The following is a 22,758-nucleotide window of genomic DNA, read 5'->3' as shown; positions in this document are numbered from 1 at the left end:
CTGCTTTTGTGATTACTCAGATCCTTTGTTTGTAGATTGATCTGCTATCAGTTTGCATTGCCAACTGGACAAAGGCAAAGGCAATGAAGCGCATTAGCGCTTAATGTTGAGTTTATCTCTGTACAGTTGGCATTCATAATGCCTATGAATGATAACTGAAAACAGTTCAATGCTTATATATGCCTAATTCCCTTTTAATCCCGTTGTATAAATTTATTGCAATGATTCAAATTGCCTGCGCTCATCGTTGACGGTTGTGCAGTTCTTAAAACATCAAACAGCAAAACCGGCAACATTTTTTTATCATAATATCGATGACGTCAACAGTTACACCATGACATAAATAATATAAAATGACGCTTTCCCGATTGAGTTGGTATCCGGTAGTGTTGTCTGAAGAGAAAGAGCACGCGAGTCGAGGATACTATTTTACTATTTCTCCCCGGACAATACTATCAGAGAGTAGTTCTATCGGCCGGTGTCATAATACCTGTATAATACCAATGTCTTGGCTTGATTTTTGACGTTCAAGATACACGGGAATCGTGCACCAGTGTAACGGTAAAAGTAACTGGCTTTGATCTTAAGAGAAGTAGCTCTTTGATAAAAGAAACGTACAACTGCCTATCCGCTTTGCGAATGGTCATGAATATCTTCAACCAATCAAAAAGCCAACCGTTGACCTCCGATTATATGAGAAAATCTAATGGTGCAGAGGAGATGGGAATTGAGAAAGTCCACTTTCGTCTGTAGAATTCGGGATCAAAATCGAGACTTATTAAAATGGGTGTGTTTTGTTTTTGTTTTACGTCCTATTAACAGCTATTGTCACTAACGGACGTGCCAGGTTTTGGTGGTGGAGGAAAGCCGGAGTTCCCGGAGAAAAACCACCGACCAATAGCCAGTACCTGGCGATTGCCCCACGTAGGTCTTGAACCCGCGACCCAGTGGTGGAAGACTAATGGTAGCAGGATGTCAAAATGGTCATCATTTTATGTTAGGATGAGTGGGTCAAATGTTGGGTTAAAAATCAGGTTTTATTGCATTTTTTGGTGTTTTTTGATGTGGTAACCATGGTTTTCACAAGTCCCAAATCTGTGGAAATCACTTTTTTAAAAAAACATTTATTCTTCTAAAAAAACGTATTCAAAATGTAGTTAATATATATATATATAGTAGATAATAAATAATTAAGTCCTTGCGAAGGGAAATATAGAATAAAAACATAATTCTGCCTTCTAGGGCTTCTTCAGGCGGATTGTATATGTATATATATATATGTAGGTGTGTTGTGCAGGATGAACCCGCTATCCATGTTTATCCGAGACATGCCCTTTATTTTTAGGGTCGAGCCATTTCTACTGTACTCTGCTACCAATACTAGCCCGAGTTTCTTCTAGCCCTGACACCAGACATCTATCTGTCAAATTGGTGTCGGGGCCAACCCACAAAGTGTTTCTATTATTTGTTTTGGTCCTAAATTCACTGTTTCTAAGCCAGGTACTGCAAATTTACAGGAGATTATTTGACCCATTGTGTATTTGTAGCAGAAATGTTCAGTTAATTTTAGAGTTAATAAAAGAGGGGTTTTAAATGATCTTCTTCAATAACAAACATACATGAAAGTATCCTGTATTTATTGGTATATTTCGTGTGTAAGGTCCTTGATGAACAAGAGAAATAGGACTACCTCCTTCACTGACTTTGGGGGAACACATGCAATGATGCTTTTAAAGTTATACACCTTCAAAATAGTTTTTCTGATAAAACAACAAAAAAAGATTGACATCCATTCCGTAGTTTTTTAAATATTATTATTTATGTCGAATCCTATCAAAAGTTTTACAAATGACAGAAGATGGTAGCCTTTTATATGTTCATTGATAGTATCCCTGTTAGTAACAGTTCATTCACAGTTCAGCATTGAGATTGTAAGCTGTGCTACTTTGATTTATTTGGTAACATGATTAAGACCTACCTAAGTAAAAGTTTACAGTGGGTTTATGATATCTGAGTATACTGTATTTAAACCTGCTGTTTTCCAGTTGTGGATTTTTATATAGATTTTTATTAAAATGATTTTAAGGGGATATAAAACAAAATACCATATCATCAAATCGTTGATATCTTAGCAAACTTCTATGTACAAGGGGAGGTAATTTCAATGATTATATTACCAATTTTGAACGGATGACTGGGAGATTTTGCTATCCGTATATCCCTTAATTACCAGACAGAACGTTCTGTAAATAATATAGATTTCTTTTCTATCTCCTGCTTTGCTAAGAAAACGGGGGACATTAATTTTGGCGCGTCCGTCTGCCAAGTTTTAATTTCCGTGCAGTAACTGCCCCTTAGAACGGGTCGATTTCAACCAAATTCGGTATGCCTATACGTTTTAACATGTTTTAGGCCGAGTTCTATCGTCAATGTATTCCGTGCATTTTTTCGTATCCTTCATGAGGTTTAAAACTTGTGTTTGGCAAATCTGGGTCGATTTCAACGTAATTCGTTATGCGCATATATATGTCGACATGTGTCACGGTGAGTTCGATCGAATTTTATCCGTGCATATTGACTCACAATATTAATGAGGTAACAATAGACTACATCTAAAACATGTCCTGAAAGCGGGCAGATGAAGTCCACGAATTTTAAGTTTTTTGTATGAAATAGATTGAATTGTTATAGATATCTTAAAATTTGGTTCAATCAAATTGACCACAGGGTCATATCACGTGCTGTATAACAGGAGATAGATATAAAAGGACGCCCACTTGTATATATACCTTCGGTTAGTATGTGGCGTGCCCCTGTGCGTATAACATGGTATACCCGTTGACGAGGTGATGGGAGATCATGTAATATATCATATTGTATTATATTTACTAAAATCTTACTTTCTGATACGATATCAATGTCATCCCATCATGTTTATTCCAGACAAGTTTGAATAATTCCCTACTGAAAAAAGGTCGAAATTTCCCTATACAAACTATAATAAACTTAACCCCCTCCCCAAGGAAGAACGGATCATCCGGAAGTAACGAAATTTACAAATTAGATTTAGCTCCTATTAACCTTTCCATCAATGAGGTAGTTTGATCCTAAAACATCGGATTCTGGAGAAGAATCTTTTTCTTAAATATAGATTGATTTATCTTTCGGACCCGCCCTGGCCCCTGGTGTAGGGGCAGGGACTCCAATTTTACAATTCGATAGCTTCTGCCATCAATCTGGATTCTTACCAAGTTTGAAAGTAATCCATTAACCGATTCTCAAGGAGAAGTCGTATTCCGTCTTTGCGTATTGCAGAGTTATCTTCTCTTGAGAGCAGGTATTGATTGTTACGTCAATTGCTTGTGAGAGTAACGTCATCAATTTTTGAGAAAACGACGTAATTTTCTCACACGAACCAATGACGTAACAATCAATACCTGCTCTCAAGAGAAGATAACTCTGCAATACGCGAAAAACGGAATACGTACGACAAAAAGCTATCACAATGTGTCCATTGATCTCTAACGTGAGTTTTTTCGACAATATTTTTTTATCGAAATCAATGTCTTTTAAAAACACAACAAAACTAAATAGAATGTCTATTATAACACATCTGGATTAAAATTATTCGAGAATGTAGATTTGAAAGGGTCATTTTTTTTCAATTACATGTGTAGATTAATCAACATCTAACAGAGCACATTGGGAAATTGGGAGATACACCCTGTACGAGTTATTTCGCTTTACCAATCAAGGTTGCTAACTCTGCGCCACTAGTAAAATGACCCCGTTTCAGAATAATATGACGCCGGGAGCAGTCTTGATCGACATGAATATATTTTTTATTTTATTTTATGTACGATTTGCCATGTATATGCAGCACAATCATAGGATTTAGCGTGTCTTCCCCGGGGCACACAGTGTCCGACTACCTGAAATTCTACCATTTTTCGATGTTTCATGAAGTCTACCGAAAATTATACTGCATGAAATATGGCAAATCACACATAAAATTTAAGAAAAAATATTTTCCTTTCGATCTAGACTGTTCCCGGCGTCATACTATAAACGCATGTTTTCTGGAACGGGGTCATTTTACTAGGGGGACAGAGTTAGCAACCTTGATTATATTATGGGTGTTTTGACAGACGAGGCTAGAAGACAGACGAGTTAGCACCTGTACGTTAACTAATGTGTGTTTGACTGGGGGGATGAAACAGTTCACTATTTCGGACTGAATTAGTGAAACAATTATCTATTTCCGAGCGAACTTTTCTCAAAAGAAATATTTTACGCTTGACAATCACGGCATACATTGTCCCTGACTCTCCCTCCAAAGGCATTAACGCTTGTTACACAAATTGTTAACATTTGTTTTTATCGGTATGAACATTTTCGTTATTGTTTTGAGCATTTTAAGTTATTTAATAAATGCCCACTAGAATTGTTCTCTGAATAACCATGATAACATTGTGATTGTAATCACGGACCTCATGTTGTGTGTTCTAGATAAAGACTTTTATTACATTTTTAGCGTTTTTATCAGTGAAACATCAGAAATTATCAGTGTGATGAACACTCACCGTCACTACATCCAAAACGAGACAGTTTGGCAGACCTGAAATTAACGTGAAACTTCGCGGATTTATACAAAGTGCACATATTTTTTTCGATATACTGTAAACCTCTTCTTGCATGTAAATTGAACACGTTGTGGCCTGCTATGCATTAAAGCTTGATCAAACCAGTGGTTCGTCACAGTTATTTCTAACAAAACTGGTATTACATGCATGTACATGTATCTATAATTCGTGAAAGTGTATTCTAAAATTCTCAAAAAAGCACGGGCATTGGGGTGTAAAACTTCGTGCTAATTTTAAGCAAGGTAACCACATGTAAAAGTTATCAATTGCGTGTTTTACTTAATAGCATTTACAGTCTACCCTATCGTTCACTTCAGTTAAAACCCCTCGGAACAAACTAATGCGGGTCCCCTACAGAATCGGTTTTGCTTTGGCGGACCCTCTTTGGGATAGTAAATGTTAAGTGATAGACAATTCTAAATGGTGTATCTATAGAAAAAAAAAACAACGATGGACTACTGCCATTGAAAACTTAATCAGCAATGGATGGAATTTGTATATTTGTGCTAAAACATAAGACAGGTGTAATGCAAGGGTGTGTTGGCTAGATAATATTAAGTGGTTATTTCAACTNTATATTTCTTTTCACGTCCGATCGGGGGATTTAACCCTTGGTAGCCCTGGGGAGAGGCAAGTGTGCTATCCACTGCGCCACCCGACGGGGTCAACTGCTCAACCAGGTGGGTTTTTCTTAATATGGTATTCCGGTTTTTCTCCCACATTAAGACCCCCCGCGCGCTAACATCCGGACCAACAAGAGTGATTCATATCAGTTCAAATAACCTGTTTCATAACTGTTGTAAAATTAATAAAGTTTACACATTTAAAGTTAAACGCCGATAACATGACAGACGGAGGCAACGGTCGGTGGGGGACAATTTCTGCATGCGTTACTTTTAAACATGTTCGCAGGATCAACATTTTATAATGCACGGATTATTTTTATAATTCCCGTTTCAGAAAATAACTCTTCACTTTTAAACTTCAAATAACGAAACAGTTTTAACCTAAAAATTTCGAAAACTTAGTTCGCATCTGGGGTAAGGAGCAATACAAATCTGTTAAAATGAAGGATTTCATTAAACATGTTAACTCTTGATTTATTGGAATAAAAAGTTCAATCCATAGTGAATTCATGTATTTTATACTTGTTATTCCAATAGAGACAGCTCTGGCATTCCATGTATTCTTAAATCACGATTAACACCAAATTATCATATTTATATTTCTGAGATAAAATTAGATGTTTTAGTAAAAATTATATCACCCAAGATATCAACAAAACGAGTTCAGGATATATGTGGTTTGTTTGTATTTCATGTTCTATTTAAAAAAAAAATTAGCTTTCGTCATTTAAGGTTGAATGGGTGTATTGATAAACGGAAATAGGAAGTGCATCCCTAGTTGAAAATCCAATGTAGGGAGACAGTATCACAATTTCCGTATCTTAAACTGGTGAATATTGTATATTTTATTGTTGACAGAAAAATGTGGTCTCTCAATATTTAAGTATTTCAAAGCAATCCAGGCATTAATTCAGTTGGTTTTTTATCAATGAGTCACATTTTTCTGTTCCTATTAGTGTCATTTTTCAAGAAAGATAACTGCTACATGCAATTACTGTGTGTATATGGTTTTATTATAAAATGTCAATTTTTAATCGTTTATAGATAATTTATTTTACACAATTTCAGCATTTATTAAATTGATATACATTAATGCAATGCTAATCTATGGCAGTGTCATTTTTATTGGCATTATTGTGTCTTTCATTTTTTTTTTTTTAAATTCACTACTTTTTACATATATTTCCATTTAAAATCCTTAAAATTGTGACAACCTAATTTTTTTTGTGGCAGAAAATTTTCTTTTCTTCAAAGCAATTTTATGCACAAAATTTGAAGAAATTCTACTGAGATATGGTGACACAAACCTATTTTTGGTTTTGGCGGTTGTACTTAGGGAAACCGGAGTACCGGAGAAAAACCACTGACCTGCGTAGTGCAGTACCCGGCGACTGTCCCACGGATGCTTTGAACCTGCGACACGTGGTGGAGGGCTAGTGATAGTCAATTATCTGACATCTTAATCACACGGCCACTGCGGTCCCCGTTTAGGGGGAAAATATGGATTTATTTGGTATGGAACATAACCAAAAACAACGTCATCAGTGAATCGCACTCGCAGTAACAGTAGGTCTTATATAACATCAAATTAAATGTAGAGCCTTTTGATAAAAAAAACAACCTTGTTTCAACTCTGACTAATGAATGTTTATCTATCATTTCTTTTATATTAATAGCTGTCCGTAATGCTATACATATTTTGCTTCATTCACGCCGCATTTGACACTAGCCAACGCCTAGCTTGTATCTGATTTCACGCCACATCTGAAACACGCTAGCCTCTTGCTCTGTCGAAGCTCCCCAAATAAACAAAGCAAGGCCCAAGGCTATCCACGACGAAGCCAGTGATATCGAACTTAACCTCCCAGGAATATCGATCTTCTTTTCCCGCCAGTAATACCAATACTCAGCCTCAGCAGCTCAATCATAACCAACATGGCCGACACGAGATAGAGCGTGTCTTCTGAGGATCAGATGTTTTACCTACTCATGTAAGTAAATATCTATTTCTGGTCAAATATTTCACATCTGTGTGTATGTTTTATACAATTTCGCTACATGACAATTTTTTTCTAGCGTGTGAATTGATTTCTGTGACGAATAGTTCATTAGCATCAGATTTATTACAAACAAAAACTTCCCACGCATTTCAAGCAAAATCGAATATCGAAATGTTTTGGCACAACCATGGACTGCTACCGTAATTTGATGATGTCAGAATGTTCGTGTGATGTTATACAGACTATAATGTGTTTTCTGTGTCTCTTTTGGTGTAATATAAGAAACTTCCATCTTGTGTTACTGTATCTCGCCAATAGCATCATTTTAAATTGTGCTGCTGAACCATTTGTCTGTAGTGTATGTCTTTGAAGATAAAATATTATATTTATTTTGGTGTATTCACTCCGGGAGTTATATAATATGTATTAGGTAATATATGCAACCGACAAATAATACAATAAAATCGACAAGTTCAGACAAAATAAGGCTAATGTCGAGACATTTGATATAAGAAAGTCAGGAAGACAGATATACGACAGTAGGAGAGTAGTAAGACACATACAGAAAAATGACACTATGAGGGCAGATTTTGTTTTAAACATATTTTATTTGCAAAAATACAAAAGGGATTAGTCACAAGTTATAAAACTTAAAGTTCGCCTTCTCCCTTAAAACAATGTTGATGAAATATACATATGTCTGCAAAGTAGTTAATATTGATGACTGTAAATTTAGATGATTCAAAAGGAAACATGAATAAGATAAAATGTACAATATACAAATCTTATAGATTAGTTTTTGTATTGAATGTACCCTTACATGTCTCAGTAACCTGTATATAATATATACATACGCTGTTACATTACTATAAACAATCTTTTGTTCATATTTTCATATTGAAACTTCTGTCATTGATACATAGCATATAGGCACTAAAACAAAATAAAAAATAATAATTAAAAAACACAAACGCGTATCTGACATTAGAATCAGTAAGACACAGACAGGTATATGACACTAGGAGGGTAGTAAGACACAGACAGGTATATGACACTAGGATGACAGTAAGACACAGACATGTATATGACACTAGGAGGGTAGTAAGACACAGACATATATATGACACTAGGAGGGGAGTAAGACACAGACAGGTATATGACACTAGGAGGGCAGTAAGACACAGACAGATATATGACAATAGCAGACAGGTATATGACACTAGGAGGACAGTAAGGGACAGACAGGTATATGACACTAGGAGGACAGTAAGACACAGAAAGGTATATGACACTAGGAGGACAGTAAGACACAGACAGGTATATGACAATAGGAGGGCAGTGAGACACAGACAGGTATATGACACTAGGAGGGCAGTCAGACACAGACAGATATATGACACTAGGAGGGCAGTAAGACACAGCCATGTATATGACACTAGGAGGACAGTAAGACACAGAAAGGTATATGACACTAGGAGGACAGTAAGACACAGAAAGGTATATGACACTAGGAGGACAGTAAGACACAGAAAGGTATATGACACTAGGAGGACAGTAAGACACATACAGGTATAAATAAAAAATAATAATTAAAAAACACAAACGCGTATCTGACATTAGAATCAGTAAGACACAGACAGGGATATGACACTAGGAGGGCAGTAAGACAAAGGCAGGTGTTTGACACTAGGAGGGTAGTAAGACACAGACAGGTATATGACACTAGGAGGACCGTAATACAAATAGCGCTATATGGCACTAGGAGGACAGTAACACACAGACAGGAATATGACACTAGGAGGGCAGTAAGACACAGCCATGTATATGACACTAGGAGGACAGTAAGACACAGACAGGTATATGACACTAGGAGGGCAGTAAGACAAAGGCAGGTGTTTGACACTAGGAGGGTAGTAAGACACAGACAGGTATATGACACTAGGAGGGCAGTAAGACACAGACAGATATATGACAGTAGGAGGACAGTAAGACACAGCCATGTATATGACACTAGGAGGGCAGTAAGACACAGACAGATATATGACAGTAGGAGGGCAGTAAGACACAGACAGGTATATGACACTAGGAGGGCAGTAAGACACAGACAGATGTATGACAGTAGGAGGGCAGTAAGACACAGCCATGTATATGACGCTAGGAGGGCAGTAAGGCACAGACAGGTATATGACAGTAGGGCAGTGAGACATAGACAGGTGTATGACAGTAGGAGGGCAGTAAGACACAGATATATGACACTAGGAGGGCAGTAAGACACAGACAGGTATATGACACTAGGAAGGCAGTAAGACACAGACAGGTATATGACAGTAGGAAGGCAGTGACACATAGGCAGGTATATGACACGAGGAGGGCAGTAAGACATAGACAGATATATGACACTGGGAGGGCAGTACGACACAGACAGGTATATGACACTAGGAGGGCAGTAACACAGAGACAGTTATATGACACTAGGAGAGGTATATGACCAACAAAGACAGCTATATAACACTGGAAGAGGTATATGACCAACAAGGACGGCTATATAACACTAGGAGAGGTATATGACCCACAAGGACAGCTATATGACACAAGGACAGCAATATGACACTAGTGTGACTTTAAGACACTAGGTCAACTATATATGACACTAAGATGTATGACAGTAGGAGGGCAGTAAGGCACAGACAGGTATATGAAACTAGGAGGACAGTAAGACACAGACATGTAGATGACACTAGGAGGGCAGTAAGACACAGACAGGTATATGACACTTGGAGGGCAGTGAGACATAGACAGGTATATGACACGAGGAGGGCAGTAAGACATAGACAGATATATGACACTAGGAGGGCAGTAAGACACAGACAAGTATATGACACCAGGAGGGCAGTAAGACACAGCCATGTATATGACACTAGGAGGGCAGTAAGACACAGCCATGTGTATGACACTAGGAGGGCAGTAAGACACAGACAGGTATATGACACTAGGAGGGCAGTAACACACAGACAGGTATATGAAACTAGGAGGACAGTAAGACACATACAGGTATATGACACTAGGAGGACAGTTAGACACAGACAGGTTTATGACAGTAGGAGGACAGTGAGACACAGACAGGTATATGACACTAGGAGGGCGGTAACACACAGACAGGTATATGACACTAGGAGGGCAGTAAGACACAGACAGGTATATGACACTAGGAGGGCAGTAACACACAGACAGGTATATGAAACTAGGAGGACAGTAAGACACATACAGGTATATGACACTAGGATGACAGTTAGACACAGACAGGTTTATGACAGTAGGAGGACAGTGAGACACAGACAGGTATATGACACTAGGAGGACAGTAAGACACATACAGGTATACGACACTAGGAGGGCAGTGAGACACAGCCAGGTATATGACACTAGGAGGGCAGTAAGACACAGCCAGGTATATGACACTAGGAAGGCAGTAAGACACAAACAGGTGTATGACAGTAGGAGGGCAGTAAGACACAGGCAGGTGTTTGACAATAGGAGGGCAGTAAGACACAGACAGGTGTATGACAGTAGGAGGGCAGTAAGACACAGACAGGTATATGACAATAGGAGGGCAGTGAGACACAGCCATGTATATGACACTAGGAGGACAGTAAGACACAGACAGGTATATGACAATAGGAGGGCAGTAAGACACAGACAGGTATATGACACTAGGAGGGCAGTAAGACACAGACAGGTATATGACACTAGGAGGGCAGTAAGACACAGACATGTATATGACACTAGGAAGGCAGTAAGACACATAGCGCTATATGACACTAGTATGACAGTAAGACACATCGCGCTATATGACACTAGGAGGGAAGTTAGACACATCCCTAAAATGTTTATGGCCACATCAACCCAGACTTCAATCGCTAGAACCTCCTTAAAGCAACACAAACGACATTGAAGAACCTGACAAAGAACACATGAGAACACTTTGAGAGCTATTTGACACTGAGAAATTGAGATGGGAATGGGAACGCCATGGACACCTGGGCAGATATGACACCAGGGGAGCCCTGCGACACTATGAGAAACGTAATGTCGAGCTATGTGACATTAAGACAGCTATATGACAAAAGGAGATGTATGTGACACTAGGTCAGCTATATTGCATTAGAAGAGCTATATGACAACATGACAGGAGAGTTATAGATGACAGTTAAAGAGCTATATTGCACGAAGACAGCTGTATCACATTAGGACAGATATATGACACCAGGAGAGCTCTATAAAACAAGGGTGGCTTAAATGACTATAGGAGAGGCAGTTGACACTAGGAGGGGTAAATGACACCAGGACAGCTTCATTACACTAGGAGATATATTTGACACAAGGATTGTTATATGACACTAGGAGAGGCATGTAAAAGTGGTTAAGATATATGGTAGTTGGACATCTATATGACACAAGAACAGCTAAATGACACTACGTTGGCTATACGGCATTAAGAGGGGCATATGACACTAGGACAGCTATATGACACAAGGACAGCAATATGACACTAGTGTGACTTTAAGACACTAGGTCAACTATATATGACACTATAATAGTTATATGACAATAGGTTAGTTATATGACACTTCATTAGCTATATGACACAAGGACAACTATATGACATTAGGAGAGGTATATGACACTATGACAACCATATGACACCACGTAAGCTTTATGACACTAGGACCGCTATATGACACAAGGACAGCTATATCACTCTAATAGAGGTATATGACCCACAAGGACAGCTATATAACACTAGGAGAGGTATATGACACACAAGGACAGCTATATGACTCTAGGAGAGGTATTTTACCCACAAGGACAGCTATATCACACTAAGAGAGGTCTATACCACAAGGACAGCTATATGACACTAGGAGAGGTATATGACCAACAATGACAGCTATATAACACTAGGAGAGGTATATGACCAACAATGACAGCTATATGACACTAGGAGAGGCATATGATCCACAAGGACAGCTGTATAACACTAGGAGAGGTATATGACCCACAAGGACAGCTATATGACACTAGGAGAGGTATTTTACCCACAAGGACAGCTATATGACACTAGGAGAGGTATATGACCCACAAGGACAGCTATATTACACTAGGAGAGGTATATGATCCACAAGGACAGCTATATAACACTAGGAGAGGTATATGAATCACAAGGACAGCTATATAACACTAGGAGAGGTATATGAATCACAAGGACAGCTATATAACACTAGGAGAGGTATATAACACTAGGAGAGGTATATGACACACAAGGACAGCTATATGACACTAGGAGAGGTATATTACCCACAATGACAGCTATATTACACTAGAAGAGGTATATGGCCCACAAGGACAGCTATATAACACTAGGAGAGGTATATGACCCACAAGGACAGCTATATAACACTAGGAGAGGTATATGGCACACAAGGACAGCTATATGACACTAGGAGAGGTATATGATCCACAAGGACAGCTATATTACACTAGGAGAGGTATATTACCCACAAGGACAGCTATATAACACTATCAGAGGTATATGACCCACAAGGACAACTATATGACACTAGGAGAGGTATATGACCCACAAAAACAGCTATATTACACTAGGAGAGGTATATGACACACAAGGACAGCTATATAACACTAGGAGAGGTATATGATCCACAAGGACAGCTATACGAAACTAGGAGAGGTATATGACCCACAAGGACAGCTATATAACACTAGGAGAGGTATATGATCCACAAGGACAGCTATACGACACTAGGAGAGGTATATGACCCACAAGGACAGCTATATGACACTAGGAGAGGTATATGACCCACAAGGACAGTTATATGACACTAGGAGAGGTATATAACACTAGGAGAGGTATATGACACACAAGGACAGCTATATGACACTAGGAAAGGTATATTACCCACAAGGACAGCTATATAACACTAGGAGAGGTATATGACCCACAAGGATAGCTATATGACACTAGGAAAGGTATATTACCCACAAGGACAGCTATATAACACTAGGAGAGGTATATGACAGACAAGGACAGCTATATAACACTAGGAGAGGTATATGAAACACAAGGACAGCTATATAACACTAAGAGAGGTATATGATCCACAAGGACACCTATATGACGCTAGGAGAGGTATAAGACACAAAAGGACAGCTATATGACACAAGGAGAGGTATATGACACACAAGGACATCTATATAACACTAGGAGAGGTATATGACAGACAAGGACAGCTATATAACACTATGAGAGGTATATGATCCACAAGGACAGCTATATGACGCTAGGAGAGGTATAAGACACACAAGGACAGCTATATGACACAAGGAGAGGTATATGACACACAAGGACAGCTATAAGACACTAGGAGAGGTATATGACACACAAAGACAGCTATATGACACTAGGAGAGGAATATGACACACAATGACAGCTATATGACACTAGGAGAGGTATATGACACACAAGGACAGCTATATAACACTAGGAGAGGCATATGATCCACAAGGACAGCTATATGACACTAATATGACTCTAGGAGAGGTATATGACACACAACGACAGCTATATGACACTAGGAGATGAATATGACACACAATGACAGCTATATGACTCTAGGAGGGGTATATGACACACAAGGACAGTTATATAACACTAGGAGAGGTATATTACACACAAGGACAGTTATATAACACTAGGAGAGGTATATGACCCACAAGGACAGCTATATCATACTAGGAGAGGTATATGATCCACAAAGACAGCAATATTACACTAGGAGAGGTATATTACACACAAGGACAGTTATATAACACTAGGAGAGGTATACGACACACAAGGACAGCTATATAACACTAGGCGAGGTATATGATCCACAAGGACAGCTTTATTACACTAGGAGAGGTATATTACAAACAAGGACAGTTATATAACCACACAAGGACAGCTATATGACTCTAGGAGAGGTATATGACACACAAGGACAGCTAAATAACACTAGGAGAGATATATGACAGTGGTAGAGCATTTGAAGGGTTAGCGGCCCTTGGGTCAATAGGTCCACTATCAAAACTGTTTGATTGGCGCTTTCGGAAAAAGCCGAAAATTGTATCGCCTTTATATTAAACAACGGTATCATACATATGTTGTCAACACCTATCAAGACAAATTTGGCATTTTGAAACCTTTCCTTGTGTGTTTGGGGGCTAGAAGGGGTCAACACTCAACAAAATACCACCCCCACGAAAAGTGTATCTATGCTAGAAAGTATGGAAAGCTGGGAACATAGACCAAAGCTGTTGTCTCGTTTAACCGAACAGAGACACGCGGGCTTTGGTTTCACTGCAGTGATAGCAAGAACTTATTAGCCGAGCTTTCCATCCTTCTTGTTGTTTATACCCCCAGTGACGTCTGATGACAATCACTAAACATCCGGAAAGGTCACTCAATGTGTATTGTGTCTTAAAATAGCCCAGACACCAGTGTTCGGAAACTCTTTCCTGTATACAGTCATATTCGGTAATGATCGGGTACCAACACTAGTCTTATGGGTAGTATGCAGAAATAAACAAAGGGATTTAAATGACTTTGCTATCATTACAACTAATGCATTCCTGCATTATCATAAAAAATCTTATTTCTACCGAAAATTGTTTTGACGTTTATGTGTCATATATCAAACTTTAATGGAGACAACGCTTTGTTCCTCACGTCCTGTGACGTACATTAGTTACATCAGGCTCGTGAACAACAGAACGCGCGGACAATCCCATTGATAAATATAAGGACGACTGACGTCATGATATCTGATTACCTGTCGACCACGAGGGAACCGACCAATGTAAACTCGAGAGAGCAAATAATATACTTTTCCGATCATTAACAACATCAAATTTCTGCTACAATTTTGTTCGCGGTAAAAATCCATAGAATTTGTGGGCTAACATTTGTTTGTAAGGCAGGCAGCGGAGAACATGTTTTGATAAACGAAATGGATGTCAGCGCGTAGGCGTGGTTCCAACACTTTTCCATGGTAGTCCAAAATCGATAGGTGTGTTTGCGTGATACACCAGGCAGATGTGATGCTCACGTGTCAATTAGCTTAGCATTTAGCGGATTCACGATATACATCAGATGGGTGACATTGACGTAACAGCGATGACTTGTTTTGTCTTTGAGAGTTCCCATGTATTTCACAATTACCACATAACAAATTTCACATTGAATAATCTCGTTTCAGGTAATGGAATATCTCGTTCCATAGTTAGCGCCTTGTGGTGCTGACTGGACGTGGAGTATCTATTCTTTCCGGAGAGGAGGAGTGTCATGTCCGAAAACGTTCAAATATCGGAACAAACAAAAGTACAAAACCCGGAAGTCGCAAACACAACTTCCGCAAGCCATGCGGAGGAAAAGCATGAGCTTTTAGATAAATCTGGTGGTAGCGCAACTGGAAGCAAAAAGGGAAGTAAGCAGTACTCAGATCCAAGCAACCCGAAACGCAGACACGTTTGTCCGGATTACTTCGGAGTGAAATCATATCTGCATGAGTTCTATGACAACCATGTCTACAAGGATCCCCAGATTTACGAGGAAGACGATGACATCCGATTGTTACTGAACCCCTCAGCCAGACGCCGTCGACGGTGCCCACCGATATGGTTGAAGGTTTGTATTTGGTGTGGGGTCAACCTTCTTCTGTTCGGGATGATAGGTATACTCGTAGGCTATTTCGTGCCACAGAAACCCATCATACGGAAACTGATCCACGGCGAAAATGTGGCAATGGTGGATCACAGAGCTATATCATACAACGCTATGCTGGACCTGTGCAAGCTGGTGGGGTTGATACTGTTCTGTACCGGAGGGGTTCTGCTGGCCTCGGCCCTACTTCTACCCAGCATCCTGGCAAGTCGTTGCTCCTGTGATGACGATTGCGATGACGCCATTCGAGTGAACCTCGGTGAGGAACCGGGGCCCAAGAGTCCCATCGAAATGACGATCCCGGCCACATCCAAACTCAAGAATGTCCAGCCCGCCCCCGGGAAGGTCACATTCCATCAACCCCCGGTACAAGATGACGCCGTACAAGTTAAAGATTGAAATATATTTTTACGAAACAAGGATGAAATGTTTTAAAACTTCATTAATGTAAATGGTGCGATTGAATTGAGCTGTTCAAAGTTTGTCAAAATCTATCAAAATATTCCGAGTTAGCAGTTGGAATAAAGTGAAGAAATGTCTAGCAGACGTGACATAACATGGATTGTATGTAGAACTGATGGACGTCAGAATTCTGAAAGGTATGGTTTCCGATGTCACATGCTTTATGTTATTCCATCGTCACCAGATGTCTAACTAGCGATGCATATTAGTACAGATTGCAATTGAAAAAAATGTCTTTGTTTTCATTTCTTTTTGTGTTTTCTTTTCTAATAGAAGAACGTGAAGAATTAATGCGATCATGTTAAAATACATTGGCTTTGTCAGTTAACTTAAGCATCCGTGTACACTTTTTCCGGATTTCATTTTATACCTGGTTCATTTGCAACTAAAATTCTTAATTCTTTACAAGCACCTTGCCCCATTGATATTAGACGCCCTTTCGCGTATTCGGTTCAACCGTCAACTAGCAGGCTCAAATTTTAACCAATGCTGGCCCCTAGAGAATTCGGCACGTTCGTATCGAGGGGTCAAGACATGCCTGACCAAAACTGAAATGCTGACTGTCGCGATTATGCATGATTTCTGCATAAAAAATGTCGATGCGCATGTATATTTGAGGATATGTTATGTAATATATTGTTATTTATTTGTCACAAATTCCGAAATTGTGTTAGCTCTGTCTGTAAGTTCGGCACAGTTGCGGTCCAAGTGCGTTCGTTTATCGCAGAATATAGCTGTGCCACCTGAACCGTTTCAACCGGGATACGCGAAAGCGACCAGGCGATAACAAAATTAAAACAAAATCACTTATAAAAAGTATATTTAAGCATAAAGAAGCGAAAGATCTATTGGTAAACATGTTACAAATATTGCCACATTCCTGTCTCTCTGGATACACTTTTTTCGTTGATTTTTATAAACATTTCATTCCGTGGCATAGGTAGTCTCTTTCAACCAGACGCTTGGTTCATGGTTCATGGTGGTCGACGTCTTCGTCAGCATACTTCATTGCTTCTGTTGACGTTTCTTCATAGTTATTCACTTATTTACAGGTTGCGCAGAGGACGCGTATACAACTTAATATTATATATTGGTAGCACGATGGTAAAAACTTGATTGGATGTGTGACCCAATGCTTATTGAGTCTAGATTTTAAAACATTTAAGGTTGGGGAATCTACCACAACTGTAGAGAGTTGATTCCAAATATTTCCAATTCTATTTTTAAAAGCATGTCCCCTAATGTTGGTCTTGTACCGATTTTTTCCCAGTTTCTTTAGTTTTCCCTCGTATTGAGGTTGTCGAAGGCAGGGATGGTTTGTTGGTTGGTTATATCTATGGTGTTTATCAGCTTGATCACTTTGTAATTCAAGAATATCAAAATATGGAGATAAATAACATTCTAGTCACTTCTGATTTCACTAAAGTTGCATTTAAATTAAGAGTATCTCGCAACATTTATTTTGACATTTGCGACAGAAGTCTCTGCTCGGCGTAGCTTGCGCAGACAACAGAAGTCTGGTTGAACGAGACTAAGGCATAGGTAGAACCCTGCTCCCTTGATGTTTCATTACAAATTCCCTTTATCCATACACAGACTGAAAAGCTTTACTTCGTATTTTACACGTCCTTAAATTCATAACAATAAGATACCGAAAATCAATGAAGTCTAATTTCAAAATAATTCATTAATTAAGCTTTAATATATTTCAAGTAAAATCTCACCAATTAAAAAGTGTTGCAAAAAAATGTCTTATAACATTTTAGGGAGAAAAAAAAGTACGACAAATCACCGTTTTAGAAGAAAGGATACATTCATTTGTTTCTGAATTTGAAAAAAAAAATCAAAAAATTCCAGTTTATGTTTTTTGCAGACTGCCGATAACAGGGAACCCTAGCTGAGGTTCTGTTAAAAATGGTCATCCTTTTGTTAGAACGCACTCCTCCTTGCTCTTAACTTCATTTTAAATTTTCACTCATGAAGTTGTTAAATTGATTTTAGAATAGAAATATAACTTCTCTACCAAAATAACATGACTGCAAAGTTGTAACTAACATACGTTTATATTGAAGTGGGTATCGAAGTACATTTTTCAAAATCAATCTTCCTCCTAAATTGCGTTATTGACGTTTTTGGTACGATAGTCCATATCTAGCAATCTAGGAATATACATTTGAGTTCAATCAATACATATACCACAAACACATAACACCGCTTATACGAGATCGATATTTAAACAGCAGTAATCATGGACATTCGTTTATATCCGATTCGACTTGCCATAGTGCTTTGGGTGTTATGAAGCGTGTCATCGGATTTACAATTCGATTTGTTCAAATTGGGACCGCGAGGTTTTCATAACAGACCATCTTAGCGTTTAAGAATATTTAAACAGAATTTATATTGGAGTTTGATCAAATTAAAACCCTTAGGCCACAGGGACTTGATAATTTGTTACAGCTATATTAGGACCTAAGCTAAGGTGTTCAGAGTAAGTTTACACGATTTAGGGGTTTAGATCAAGTTTCGGTAAAAATGCCACGCCATATGATGATGTTTACGAGAAATCGACTCCACCTAACTTTCTTGCATCAAAAGCAATCACCTTAGTTTAGGTCCAAATAAAGCTGTTACAAATTATCAGGTCCTCGTGAGCGTAACCCGTGGAATTTCGAGAATGATGGATGTGTTGGGTGATTTGGCGAGCGAGATACTATATATGCCCGGTAGTTACTGGGCGCACTGGTTAACTTATATTTTCGAGTAGTTATTGGGCGCACTGGTTAATTTTATGTCGAGTAGGTACTGGGCGCACTGGTTAATTTGTATGTCGAGTAGTTAATGGGCGCACTGGTCAATTTGTATATCGAGTAGTTACTGGGCACACTGGTTAATGTGTATGTCGAGTAGTTAATTGACGCACTGGTTAATTTGTATGTCGAGTAGTTAATGGGCGCACTGGTCAATTTGTATATCGAGTAGTTACTGGGCGCACTGGCTAATCTGTATATCGAGTAGTTACTGGGCGCACTGGCTAATCTGTATATCGCGTAGTTACTGGGCGCACTGGTTAATTTGTATGTCGAGTAGTTACTGGGCGCACATGTTAATTTGTATGTCGAGTAGTTAATGGGCGCACTGGTCAATTTGTATATCGAGTAGTTACTGGGCGCACTGGTCAATTTGTATATCAAGTAGTTACTGGGCACACTGGTTAATGTTTATGTCGAGTAGTTAATGGGCGCACTGGTCAATTTGTATATCGAGTAGTTACTGGGCGCACTGGCTAATCTGTATATCGAGTAGTTACTGGGCACACTGGTTAATGTGTATGTCGAGTAGTTAATGGGCGCACTGGTTAATTTGTATGTCGAGTAGTTACTGGGCGCACTGGCTAATCTGTATATCGAGTAGTTACTGGGCGCACATGTTAATTTGTATGTCGAGTAGGTACTGGGCGCACGATTACAATACAGAACATAAACAGATGAACGCTGAACTATTCCGTTATTTCATAGTTAGCTAATTGGCTACAAGACAGGTCAGAACACCTAATTACGCGTGCTGTACACCAGACCTTCAATTACAGGAGACCAAAGTGACGGCGCTGCATCAACGAGGAACACAGGGTGTGAATCGATGGTGTGTTATATTGCCCCTGAAGGTTGTGAACGGTTTGAAAGAATGTTTAAAGAGAAATCACGACAAATTCTTTGCAAATATAAAATCTGCTGATGTCTTGAGTACACTTCCAGATGAGGTATGCGCAATCTTTTGCCTCCTAGAAACGCCCTGTTGTCACTTTGATGAAATAAACACTGGGTATATATAATCAAAGGATGTCACACGTGAATAACGCGATGATCAAAGGCTTATGACAACCGTCATATCGTCCCTTTCTGTTTTAAAGCCGGAAACGCCATTCTACCGTAAGATTTACCACGCTTCAAGTAGACACAAACAGTGGATTAGAAAAAAACCATGTATTCCAATATGTCTTAAGACTTGGTAATAAAATACAAACTGCTTTTTATATCAACCAAAACAGGATCTTTCCTTACGTGAATCAATACAGAGAGCTTTCTTGCGTGAACCAATGAAGACCGTTTCTTTTTATTTACGAACAGTTTCCTAGCATTGAAATACAGACCGATTCCTTATGTGAACAAAAACAGGTCATTTTCTTGTGTGAACTAATAAAGAACATTTTATGTTTGAGGCAGAGCAGGCCGTTTCCTGGAATAACCCGGTACAGAGCTACAGACCTTCTCCCGGAATTAACCAATAAGTCCGTTTCCTTATGTGAACCAATATAGACATTTCCCGGAAAGAAGACTAATTTCCCTGATGGTTAATCGATCGTCGTAGTGAAGATAAAAACTGCGTCAGCACTGACGAAGGAATAACAATGTATATAGATGGTATCATTAATTTACAGTACACGTACTGCAAGTTCATTAATCGAACAAGCACGTCACGTGACACATAGTATCAGAAAAACCTCGATATAATGCCTCTCATAACATTTGCCACCTCCCCTACCGCCAACTTCCCTCAATTCGTCGCAAACATCCTTTGTAACGCCAACCCATGTTTCGGATAAATTGTGGCAGTTTAATAAGGTTCCACTGGATATCGAACTTTATATATATACATATCTTAACCTATATACAATCATTTTATACATACATAGGGCCAGCTCCACCCGTATAATCAATAATCTTATACACACAAAGGGTCAGATAAACTCAGAGGGCCGGCTATACTCGTGTATACAATAATCATATACATACGGAGGGCCAGCTATACTCGTAAACACATTAATCATATACATACATAGGGCCAGCTATACTCGTATATACAATAATCAAAAACATACATAGGGCCAGCTATACTCGTATATACAATAATCATATACATACAGAGGGCCAGCTATACTCGTATATACAATAATCATATACATACAGAGGGCCAGCTATACTCGTATATACAATAATCATATACATACATAGGGCCAGCTATACTCGTATATACAATAATCATATACATACAGAGGGCCAGCTATACTCGTATATACAATAATCATATACATATAGAGGGCCAGCTATACTCGTATATATAATAATCATATACATACGGAGGGCCAGCTATACTCGTAAACACAATAATCATATACATACACAGGGCCAGCTATACTCGTATATATAATAATCATATACATACGGAGGGTCAGCTATACTCGTAAACACAATAAGCATATACATACATAGGGCCAGCTATACTCGTATATACAATAATCATATACATACAGAGGGCCAGCTATACCCGTATATACAATAATCATATACATCCAGAGGGCCAGCTATACTCGTGTATACAATAATCATATACATACACAGGACCAGCTATCCTCGTATATACAATAATCAAAAACATACATAGGGCCAGCTATACCCGTATATACAATAATCATATATATACAGAGGGCCAGCTATACTCGTATATACAATAAAAACGTATACATACAGAGGGCCAGCTATACCCGTATATACAATAATCATATATATACAGAGGGCCAGCTATACTCGTACACACAATAATCGTATACATCGGAGGGCCAGGAATACGCGTATATATAATAATATTATACATATACATGGTCAGCTATACTCGTAAATACAATTGTCTTATTCATACAGAGGGCCAACTATACTCGTATATACAATTGTCTTATACATACAATAATCGTATACATACAGAGGGCCAGCTATACTCGTATATACAATAATCATATACATACATAGTGCCAGCTATACTCGTATATACAATTGTCTCATACATACAATAATCGTATACATACAGAGGGCCAGCTATACGCGTATATACAATAATCATATACATGCATAGGAAAAGGTATACTCGTATATACAATAATCACATACATACAGAGGGCCAGCTATACGCGTATATACAATAATCATATACATACAGAGCGCCAGCTATACTCGTATATACAATAATCACATACATACAGAGGGCCAGCTATACGCGTATATACAATAAAAACGTATACATCGGAGGGCCAGCAATACGCGTATATATAATAATATTATACATATACATGGTCAGCTATACTCGTAAATACAATTGTCTTATTCACACAGAGGGCCAACTATACTCGTATATACAATAGTCTTATACATACAATAGTCTTATGCATACATAGGGCCAGCTATACTCGTATATATAATA

General features: G+C 38.6%; 1 protein-coding gene across 1 annotated transcript; it reads left to right on the top strand.

The window, feature by feature from the left end:
- Nucleotides 1-7,164: 7,164 nt before the first annotated feature.
- On the top strand, nt 7,165-16,732 carry LOC110454409 (neurensin-1-like). Its single transcript, XM_021503895.1, has 2 exons — nt 7,165-7,260; nt 15,581-16,732. The coding sequence occupies exon 2, from the start codon at nt 15,667-15,669 to the stop codon at nt 16,441-16,443; it is 777 nt and encodes a 258-aa protein (XP_021359570.1). The 5' UTR covers nt 7,165-7,260; nt 15,581-15,666; the 3' UTR covers nt 16,444-16,732.
- Nucleotides 16,733-22,758: the final 6,026 nt, after the last annotated feature.

Source organism: Mizuhopecten yessoensis, unplaced genomic scaffold, assembly GCF_002113885.1.
Source record: "Mizuhopecten yessoensis strain PY_sf001 unplaced genomic scaffold, ASM211388v2 scaffold7833, whole genome shotgun sequence".
Classification (NCBI taxonomy): domain Eukaryota; kingdom Metazoa; phylum Mollusca; class Bivalvia; order Pectinida; family Pectinidae; genus Mizuhopecten; species Mizuhopecten yessoensis.
This window is presented reverse-complemented; position numbering and strand designations above follow the sequence as displayed.